Below are 11,606 nucleotides of genomic sequence, written 5' to 3'. Positions count from 1 at the left end.
TCACTACTACTACTGAAAGCTGCGTTTGACATCTGCATACTCAGTTGGTTGATCTACTACTGGACTCGTTACTTACTAGCGAAAATTTTGCATCATACTGTAAAAGGCCATATATTTTATGTGCTTCCACTATAAGATCGATTCGGTAAAACAATACCCGCCATTAAGATCGAAATATTTGTAAACGTTTAAAGTATTTGAAACTGACAAAAAAATCTGATCAAATGATTTCCGAAAATTTAGTGCTGAATCTTATCTTCCCATCATCTTTATCATCATTTTTTATTTATTTATTTCTATTTTTTATCTTCCCAGCGATTCTAAAGCTTCGGAGCCTCTGCCTCTCGTCACCGGCGGCTCCACGTGCCGTCTTGCTATTTCTTCTAGTGCTCTCTTCGGTGATCGAGATTTCTCAACTTAGTGCAATAATAGTCGTGTGAAATAAAGGGGGAAAAAGTAGCGGTTAGTGTTGAGGCAAAAACTCAATAACGATTAGTGATGAAACAAGAGATGTTAGACAAAAGCCAAGTGTAAATACAGCCTAAAAATCGAAGTTAGCGGGTCAATCAGGTGAACCGAATCAGCAAACGCGTAACCATCGAGTAAAACGCAACGGCGAAGGTGTTGCAAAGGACGCCTCAATATCCAAAAATATTAATTAAGTTGTGAAATACTTCTCCCTTCGGTGTGGTCGACCTTTCCCGGGTCGGTGCGTTTATCTAGTGTTACAAACCCGTGAAGTGAAACAGAGATAATTTAAAGGAAAACCCACCAATTCTGCCCTCCAACGACTCACAATGACCGTCGCAACATTCCAAGATGCGCTGAATCAGTCCGATGCATCCGAACGGCAGAACAACCAGGGTGGCCGCGGTGGTGGTGGTGGCGGTGGCGGTAGTGCCCCGATGACGCTTCCCTCCGTGGAAACCACCGACGCCAGCTCGAGCCAAGTGGACCGCAAACTGACGGAAATTCAGCAGTTCTACGACCGGTGCAATGTCTTCATCACCGGCGGTACCGGGTTCCTGGGGAAAAGTAAGTACCTACATATAAACTTATAGCCGTGGCTCAGGTGTCAGATTAATATGATTGACAGACAGTTTGAGGATGGATTAAAAATTCGCCAAATGCAGCGCAGTGATGCAGACTTTTTCTGCAGCTTATCAAAATCGAAGACGTCATTTAAGTGACACTTTAAATTGAAGTTAACGTTTTTCATGTTGCAAAACAACGATCATTATAATTACTTTGTTTTTTCCAACCGCCAATCCTACATTTATTCCCTTTTATCTCTTTTTTTGGGATTTATCATTATGTAGGTTGTCGAATAAAAATCCGCTCTCCGGACGTCAAAATTACTTAGCGCATTTCGGTGCTTGTTTTTGGTCCACAATTTTAATCGATGCTAGCGGCTGAAAAAAAAGGCTGCGTCATGCAAGTTGACACAGCTCTGATCTGGATTCGTGTCCAAAATTAGTCTCTTGTTGGCACAAAGAGGTTTAAGATTTAGCATGAAACCTTTTGACATGCCTGACTTGTTTGACTTGAATTCATACAAAACTGCAAATCATTGCATTGCGCAGTTGTTTTTCACTCGTTGACCAAACATGTTGTTTGGCACTTTGGTTTTCCGACACGAAGGACCACCGAATATACTACCAAATATTATAGTCGAGCAGAAATGGTGTAGGAAATATGTAAAGTTCTATTTTTATTACGTGGTAATTAGCTTTGTAATAAAAACAATGCCTATCTACCATAATGGGCTTTTCAAAATGTTTTACGTTTCTAGTTTTAAATATTTGACCGTTAAAGCTACCACTCATTTTAGACCTAGTTTCAAATCATGAAATTGCTATTATACATCATGTGATACTTTCACTAACCCAAAACTAAGCAACTTTAACCTACATGTAAGTTCAAGTTTGTACAATTTCACGCCTATGTAGCACACTGCTCATCAAAATGATAATTTGTTTTACGAAAACACAAGGTTAGACCTTTGCGTAAAATACGTTATGTACAAGTTCACAAAGTGAACGGAATGACGCGTTACCGCGTTACCGAAGCGAAACCTGGTAACACATAAGTCATACGATATTCAGTCACTGTTGCCTCAAACCTGAGGAACCAACCGATTGAGCTGTAGAGCCATTCGTTCGTCTCCGATGCGCTCAGCAACGGAAAGGTCGTCGTATCGGACAAAGTCAATCGAATAACTCCCTGATATGCGCATTTTGAATCAAATAGGTGAGGGTGGAGCAAAAAAAATGAATTTTGGGAATACCCTTGTAAATTTAAAAAACACAATTATCTTTTAAAAATTAAACGATTACTAAGCAAAATAGTATGCGAAACAAGCTAAATTTCTTATTTCTAATCGACAATTGTTTTTAACAAAAAATGTATTTTCAACTTATAACACTGAAACGTACAAATATGTTTTAGCGTGTCTTATATTTGATTGTTAATCGGTCTCCCCTATTACGAGTTCGTCAACGCACGCACGTAGAGGCCAAAAAAACAATTACAAATCAAAACATTGAAGACGCATCTAGTAATAAATTAGCTGGACTAACTGGATCAATTAAATGGATTGGACATTAAATTTTTTGACCGATCAAGTTTACCATTGCACAAAAGGTAATAAAACATGTTCACGAAACGTGTAGCAATGTTTACCTTGCGTTTGAAACGTACCTACACGAAATCATCACACACACAGCAGGTCGAGGTATTTACTGTTGTTCGTTTTCCTTCTGAATTTTCTTGTTTCCAAAAGATTTTCAATTATTTCGATCAGCCCGAAACCACCAACCGAAAACTGTTTATATTCGCTTAACGGTTTATTTTACCTTGGATTACAAGGTCGGGAGACTATTAAGCATTCTGTATGCTAGTAGGTATCAGATTGATCCATTGGCTGTGTATGTACTTATGTAGTGTTTTTAAATTGGCTGCCAGCAACACTGATGATTGTTTGGTTTTTTCGCAAGAAAAAAGAAGAGAGAAAGGTTCTTGCTCTCGCCATATCCCTCACGTGTTAACAGTTTCTTAAAAGAACTTCAATTAATGTAAACAAGCATCAAAATCTTTTTTCAAGATAGCAAAATCAATGAGCACAGCTTGCTCAGAGATCTTCAAACTAATTTGCTGGTCAAGGAGTATAAGAATGCGGAGAAACTGTATTCGATGTAACATTTCTTACAAACGTAAGATTTATGTTCGCAATAAATCTTAGTGGGTTGTATACATAAACTGGACGGATTTACTACATTTTAACAACGGTTTACCGGGAATTCCTTGAACAGTGAAAATTAACGTACCGTACATTCCTTGAACAGTAAAAATTAAAGCACTTCATTGAGTGGCTTATTGTCATACCTTACTGTGAAGATCGGATATAATGAATCATATAGCTGCGTCAGTTCATCAGGTTCCCTCAAGGAAGCAATCTCGGATTACTGTTGTTCTCCATATTTTACAACAACATTTATTTTGTCATCCCACCAGGACGACGCGACAGCTGAAGCTTATCTCGTGCTCTGAAAATAACCTGAATTCTCAGCCTTTTATTAGTAAAACAAGGCAAAGCTTTCGGTTAGAAACGTCTTTAAGGCTTGACCCTTTTTATCGACAGACAGACTTCGCAGCCGGTTAATTAGAGTACAAGACAATTACTGAGCTACACAGTGGTCCAGAATCGCAAAACAGCGGGCATTAGCAATTTAGTAAAAATATAGTGCATCTTACATGTGATACAAACTTTAGTTTTGTTAAAGACTTTGAGAACAAAAAGTTTCTTCAAAAAAGTTGCAGAACACATCAAAATAAGCAACTTTGCTGAACATAGTAACTATCTATCTCTTACTGGTTGCGAAATATAATGATGTGCTTAAAAAGAGCACTTAAAAATCAATTATGCTCAATACCTTTGCACACGATTTTTTCATTACTTTCAAACGTTCTGCAAAGTAATTCAGTATTTCTTGCTAGAACGATTATTTTATGAGTCATGAAATATTTAGCAAAACAATTCGCACTACTCAAAAATATTTTTTAAATTTTTGAAAACTTGAGGCAAACCAAACAACTTTCATACGAAAGTATTATATATTATCTACAAAAACAACAATTCTCCATCAGCAGATCTCCGGAGCATCCACGGAAAAAATATTAGAAAAATGTGTTAATTTCGATGAAATACTTTATAACTCAATAAATAGGCCTTTTAGTGAGAACACATACACACAGAAAATATGTATTTTAGCATACTGAATAACTTTGTAGGACATTTAAAAGCAATGGAAAAATCGTGTGTAAAGTTATTGAACATAATGGAGTACTAGGTGCTTTTTTTCACCAAATCTCGGGTAATTTTTCGAACAGACCACAATGAATGTGACAATGAGACAATGAGAGATTCTCTTCGCGTCTCCTCTCTTCCACTTTTCACGGCCACATAAATGCATAGAAAAGGAAATTTTCAAAACATTTAGCTAACTTGTGACTCCGGCAACCGTTTCATGCAAAGCTGATGTGTTAAAATGGGTTAGTATCGCCGTAAAAAGCACAAGAGGGGAGACGCGAAGAGAATCTCTCATTGTGACAAGCTCTATTTGAAAAATTACCCGAGAAATCATTATATTTGGCTAACAGTAAGAGATAGATGGTTGTCATATTGAGCAAAGTTGCTTATTTTAGTATGTTCTACAACTTTTCTGAAGAAAAAGTTTTTTTTTAAATTATTTAAAATGTGTCTGTGTTCGAAAACAGACACTGAGAAAGCCTGCAAGTCGTATACGTATCTGTCAAGAAGAAGTAGAATTAAATTGGATAAGTTTTCTTTTTATTTAATTCCAGAGAACAAAAGTTTGTATCACCCTAATAGGTGAATTTACGGTCTGATAGTGCAGAAAGATGCGCTATATTTTATAAATAAACTTCTTCGACGACACCCTTCAAAAATACACATTTTTACCCAATTTTTTTTTTTTTTTTTTTTCCTGTATGGACTCATCACTGCGACCATTATGGTTAGATCTATTGTGATATCGCCCGGGTGTTTGTTGTATAACCCGCACTGCATTTATTTTGGCTATAGTCGCTATTGAGTGAGCGATATGCTTATTGAATTTTTTTTTTTTTTTATGCGTGCTTGTGTGTAATTGGGTACCCTTCTTTCAATACTTTACTCTACTTTACCCACCTCGTTCCACATGACAGCGCACAGTCCCCAATTATAGTCATCCCTGGCGTAGCAAACCAGTGCATTTTTACTATAAGGGTCTCATTTTTGCACTGTCAATAGGCCATATCGGGATAATATAGAACTCAGCATGAAGGAAGGGCGATGAGGGGCCTGAGAATAAACCCATGCTAAAGTCACTTTGACATCGAATGGCCTGATTCTACTAAGATTCGAACCCATGACCATTCGCTTGTCAAAGCAGACTCGGTAACCTTGCGGCTACAGAGCCCCTCTTTTACCCAATTGCTAATGTCAGCTTTTTTTGCTACTCTGGTCCACTGTGGTCTAGTGCAACGATTTTACTGACTCTAGCACCGCCCAGCCGAGATTCGAATATACGACAACTGACGCAGAAGGCGAATTGATTAGTTTTCTCTCTCCCTCTGTCTGTCGAACGTTACCTTCTCCGAAAAACGGAGAAAAGCGTCAGTTTAGTTTCACCTTTCTTTTTCTGCCCGAGGGATATCGAATGCATGCTCTCAAGGTCATGACGCAAATCGGTTCAGTCCATATAATTGCCTGTCTGATATTCTATTTGCAAGCATAGCATATAGTCTCTGGTCTTCAGTGTGTCAAGAAAAGATAAGCTCTGCTTGTAGATCTGCTCTTTCTGCGTGTGGACGTGTGGTTTAATTTTCTCGCATACGCATAGTCGTTATAACGAACACGCCGGCATAAGCATCATTTTCAAACTCTCGTTTTTATTTATTCATGTTCTGCGATGAGTTTTTACGAGTGTCACATGCAAGAATTCTCACTCCCGCCAGTGAGTAGAATCGAGGGCGAAGATGAAAAAAAAATAATGCAAAATCTGTATCCCAGTGCGCCACTAGCCCTCATGAGCAGCTAGTTGCTCACGAGTTATTTGACTCGCGAGTGGGTTATGCAGAAAGACGCTATAAGGCAGTGCGTTCGCAAGTGTGTAGGTGGCAGAATGTCTGCACACAGCAACGGCGGCTGTTTATCTTACGCTTGAGCGAGTGGCGTAAGCGTTGAATGCTATGGTTTTCATACTGGCTCGCGTGACAGTAGGCATCGTTGGGTTTTCGCTCGATTTGGAACATGAGTTCAGATGAGCAAAACAAGGCTAACGATATCTAGATGATTTGTTTGAATGGTGCTCCCACAATCAGCTAAATCTCGGTATAACTAAATGCTATGTGATCTCTTTCACATGCAGAAAAACATCGATCTTATGGCACTACAGTATTTCTGGCCGATCCCTTGCAAGAGTTTCAAGAATCTTGAGATACTGTTGGATTTTTGCATGTCTTCAGAGATCACTGACACTGATCATTGATTATTTCATGACGATGATTATGGAGCCCACCTCATTCCCCTACAGGCGGTTTGAGTTTAAGGCCTATGTTGACATACACTCAAAAAAATCGACGCGTCGCATCCACGTGAAAATTCATGTAAACTTCTGTACAGCAACTTACGTGAACTTCGTGTACTAGTTAATGGGAAAATTGATCAAATTTACCGGGATCGTACGTAGACTGGTTAGTATGAGTGCGAGTTACCAACAATTCACGTGAATGTTACATGAAAAGTCTGATGGATGAGAATTACCTATGTTTTCACGTAAACTTGACGTGCTGATTTTTTTAAGTGTAGGCAAATAAAAACCTTGGTTTTATGAACAGAATTGGCAAAGAGTTCACTGACACATATTGTTTGAAGGCACTGTATTAATCTCTTGTTCGCTCTGTTTTGGATATTGTGCATTTACTTGATCGATGGATTCCGAGGGGAGTTCAGATATTGTTTCAAACGTTCCAAAGGTAAAAAATGACTAAATTGGCAACACAGTTCGTAATGTTTTATCGCCATAACTGGCAACACAGGCTCATTGCGTTTCTGTCGCAACCTTAATCGTGACTTCGTGTTAATCATACAAAAGCATTAAACAAATTGTTTTCGAATACGAACGTTATTGCTTTGTTATTGCTTGTTTGGATAATGAAGGATAAACTACGCTTTATTCACTATGAAATTTCGGCAAACCGGCGTTGAAAATACAAATTCATTTCATGCTGAATTTCATTCCGTTTCTTCTGATAGAACGGTAATTCCTAGGTTTATTTACTTTGCTCGATTGGTTCCAATAATGAAACAGCGATGATGACACAATTTGACATTTTATCTGTCAAAAGCTAAAAACGACCCTTTTTACGACCGTTCAGAAACACGACTGTTTCAACCATCGTGTCCAGTAAGGGAATGCGCGCACAATACTTCAGCAATAACTCGGAGCCCTTTAAGCAGATAGGGGAACTGTGGGTAAAACGAACAGGATGGGTAATTTATTTATTCATTTAAGTTTGCGTTAAGTCTGCGAATTTATTTATTTTCGAAGGAAAATTTTAAAAATGGGGATAACATGTTATTTTATATAGAAAAACACTGAAAAACTACAGTACGGTTTTTATTCAAACTTCGAACACGTTCATGGTCGACATTCTAATCTCGAATATTTCAGTCTCAGACATCGAATATTTGTATTACTTTAATAAGTATTAATGTTTTTAGAGTCACTCAACTTAAATGAGTGAGATATTATCCTTTTTCTAAACACTGTCTTTTTAAATCTACCTAACAGTGTGATTTAAATTTTTCACACATTAGTTAGTTTCAATCAATACTTCTGATAGTCAATTGCTAATATTTTCGCACTCTATGTACCACATCTAAAGCATGTTTATGGCTTTATGCAATTTTACAATGCAGACAATTTATTTTCCCGGAGGAAAACAAAGTCGGCTCGATTTCCAGCTTGAAACCGTCGTTGAATCTCCTTGCTCATATTATTATTGGCGGTTATCATAGAATCCAAAAACATTAACTCATCAAATACTTCTAGTTAATCGCCGTCAAGAACCACTGTTCGTGGGAGACGAACATTGATTTCTCTGGAGCCTCCTCCTACCATATATTTGGATTTCGACGCATCGATTTGTACCCAATCCTTGCCTCCGTTTTAAGACTGGCGTATATTGTTTCTGCCATCCGAAGGCTTCGGGTAATGATGTCGAGGTCGTCTGCGAGGATTAGGAGTTAGCTACTGTTGCCGAAGATTATTCCTCTCGCTTCGATGCCCGCTCGCCGGGTGACACCTTTAAAAGCGATGTTAAATAACGTACAGAACAATGCATCTCCCTACCGCAACTCTACCAAGTTACAATGTGAGTTTTATTGTACACTTGTGGTGGTTTTTATGACTAATTTTGGTCTTAAATGCCATCATAAGAGTGTAATAAAACCCTAATTGTTACTTGGACTCTGCGCGATTCGAAAGGACTTGAGAGTGAAATACGCACGTAGTACATCACTTGCTCCAGGGCTTTGATCAGTCGCGTAAATCTGTCCAGAAAACCGTCCTAGTGCACTATCTACTATAGCTGTTCGCGCTCGACTGTATCGTATGCTGCCCTGAAATCCACTAAAATGTGATAGGTGGGTCCATTGTACTTCCAACATTTCTGGAAGATTTTTCAGAGTGTGAAAATTTGACCCGTAGTAGCACGGATCCCCATAAAGCCCGCCTAATACGAAATCTCTTGCTATTGGGGTTAAACGACGTAGTAAAACCGGAGAGAGCACCTTGTAAAAGCACTTTGTGCTATTGAAGAATCATTTAAATAGTATAGAATAGCTTTTCTCAACAGTGTTTCTCAACTTTTCAATCACTAGCTCAGGGAATACCGTGAAACCATTAGACTAACTCCGCATCAGAGGAAGAGATTGCCAAAAACTAACTCAACAATAGCCTTAATTGAGATTATTTTATCTCAAAGAAACTTACCCCTTAGTTGCCAAATGCAAAGGTTAATTACAATCCTAAGCTAAGCAGTACCTCGCTAAGTAAATTGACGTGTTCTACCATGGATGGTATCCAGTTAGATATGAGTTGTTTTATTCAAATGTGAATTTTAACACATTTTCTCTGTGATTAAAGCACTAATATAATAGATAACGGCTGTCGCAAAGGCATAATGGAGGGATGAGGGTGTCCCTAATATTATCAGCAGATATACTAGTTTTGAACAACCGTACCGTTATGATTTCTTTACGAGTATTGGAGAGATTTGCATGAATTTAGGTGGAATAAATTATTAACTAAAAGCATGTAACACTTTATAGCTTCATTATTATTAAGTACACTACTTGCATCTTTCACTTCCACAATGTGATTGCGCTACACTTTATAGGGTAATTAGTACTGAACATCAGGAACATATGTAGTCAGCATACAAGATGTATTATTATCCAGACAAATGCTATGCCCGCCATCAATGAATGAATTTAAAGCTGAATTTAAACCAACCTAGTGCATAAGCATTTTACAGTCACGGAGGTGTGCTATGAGCGATTCCGAGTTATTTCCTGGTGAAAGCAATAATGGTTTAGCTTCCTTCTATTTCATTCACTCTAAATTCATATCATGTGGACAATTTAGCATATTAGTAACAGTGCCGATCGGACCAGACACTTCGACGTTGCCAATTGCAGCTCACAGCACCAACATCGGTTCTTCTAAGCCAATTGACACCTCTTGGGACAGGTTTTTTTCTTCGGCAGGGCGTTGAATGCGACATTCGATTTCCTAGAATTTACGGTTTCGACGTGTTTGTTTCGCACATGTAGATCAGCTGAGCCGCCGTCAAAAGCCATTTTCATCTCGTTGCGGTGGTAAAATGAAAACCAAACGTTATGCCATTATGTAACTTAACACACAGCACCTGTGGTAAGGCAATCATCGGGCAGCGTCAACTGCTTTGAGGTGTTCTTGCAGCCGATGCGGTTAAGTTGAAAGGAGAATGATTTGCAACAGACTTGCTGGCTGGTTCTGATTGGACACGGTGAAAATGTTGAATCGTTCGTACGTGAGTGATCGAACGTGCGGCGTTTTGATTGACTATTTTGTGGTACCCAATTTGGTACAAGTTTGTTTGAGCTAGTCGGTGATCTTATGTTTGTTGCGCGATTTCATGGTAAATGATGAAAACAAATATGCAATCGACTTTTGCACGTTATCTTTGTATTTTTTACTGAATTTGTTTACGACTTTTTCATCCTAATAGCATAGTTTGTGCGCATGTAGCGCCATCTTCAAAGAAATCCCATATCCTATTCAACTGATTGAGATTGATGTCAGGCTTGTTTACACGACTATTAACAGATGATCAAAGATGATGATCCTACTTCACTGTCATCGGTAGCGATATAGTAGTTAATGAACTTGCTGAATGCCCGAACTTACTCAAAGCTCCATTGCTTCCTAGCCACTTGTACATCTGTTTTCTATCCCGTAATCATATCTTACAGCCGATTATCGATCCTATAATTTTCATAATGAAAGACAAAGCTCATTCTGCTTGTTTGGACATCCTCCCTTGCTAGGGGCTACGCCCCTTTTTTGTCAGTTTGCTTGTGCTGATACTGCTGATTCCCTTATGCTAAGGAAAATGTATTCTAAGTTTACGAAAAACCGTTAACGTGTTCCGGAGTTATGGCGGAACATACGCATTTAGATATTTAGATATATTTAGATTTTTAGATTTGGTTTTCTCTCAAACTAAATTAGTAAGTGAACCAAATTTTGAAATGAAACTAGTTACAAACTCTGAAGGAGACTCAAAATAGGTAAAGTCTTTCGTAGAAAATCGAATGAAATTTCCAATCTTTTCAAAACTTTTCCTAACCTCTATCCTATGATGATCGATGTGTGGCTAGCAAAACCACGTTTTATATTCATCAGCTTACTCGCAACAAACTGTTGGGTCAGCCACATTGACTTGAGTTTCACAATACTCGAACACCAAACCGCACCCTTGGTCTGTTGTCGTTGCATGCCATTACGATCTTTATTGATCTTTATTGATCACATCTCATTTAGTCATAATTTTCAATTTTCTGTTCTATGGCGGTTAGATTTTTTTTATCGGGTACTAAAGCTCAAAATAGATAATTTCAGTTCCCTTTTGTTGTGCTATAATGTTCACAATTACAGTTCACGCTATAGTTGGTACTAAGGCTTAAAACTTCGCCCAAGCAGAAGCAATTAACGCTACCCACAATGTGGAGTTGGCAGTTGATGATTTCTATTCTAATAAGCTCCGAGCGATTTTCCGATGCACTTAAATCTAACTAGACAGCTGCTAATCTTTTTTCCGTAGTCGACATAAATACATTTTAGCCGTTCAAACCGAGCTCGTTAGGACGCCAGTTTGTTCTTGTGGGGTAAATATTTATCGCCACCACGAAAGGTTGGTAAACAGCAATAATTGACCAATATTTGTCATTCGTTGGATTGAAAGCGAATCGCCAAACCAACACGGTCCGTTCTATT

The 11,606-nt window shown here is 38.4% G+C and overlaps 1 protein-coding gene across 1 annotated transcript in view; it reads left to right on the top strand.

Moving 5' to 3' along the window:
• The first annotated feature begins 797 nt into the window (after positions 1-797).
• Positions 798-11,606, top strand: part of LOC128735640 (fatty acyl-CoA reductase wat) — a 62,485-nt gene continuing 51,676 nt past the window's right edge. The window contains exon 1 of the mRNA XM_053830124.1: positions 798-1,035. Coding sequence (XP_053686099.1) covers positions 798-1,035 — 238 coding nt within the window. The remainder of the gene's footprint in view (positions 1,036-11,606) is intronic.

Source organism: Sabethes cyaneus, chromosome 2 (assembly GCF_943734655.1).
Source record: "Sabethes cyaneus chromosome 2, idSabCyanKW18_F2, whole genome shotgun sequence".
Classification (NCBI taxonomy): Eukaryota; Metazoa; Arthropoda; class Insecta; order Diptera; family Culicidae; genus Sabethes; species Sabethes cyaneus.
The sequence above is the reverse complement of the archived record's forward strand: the minus strand, read 5'-3'. Positions and strand labels throughout refer to the sequence as shown.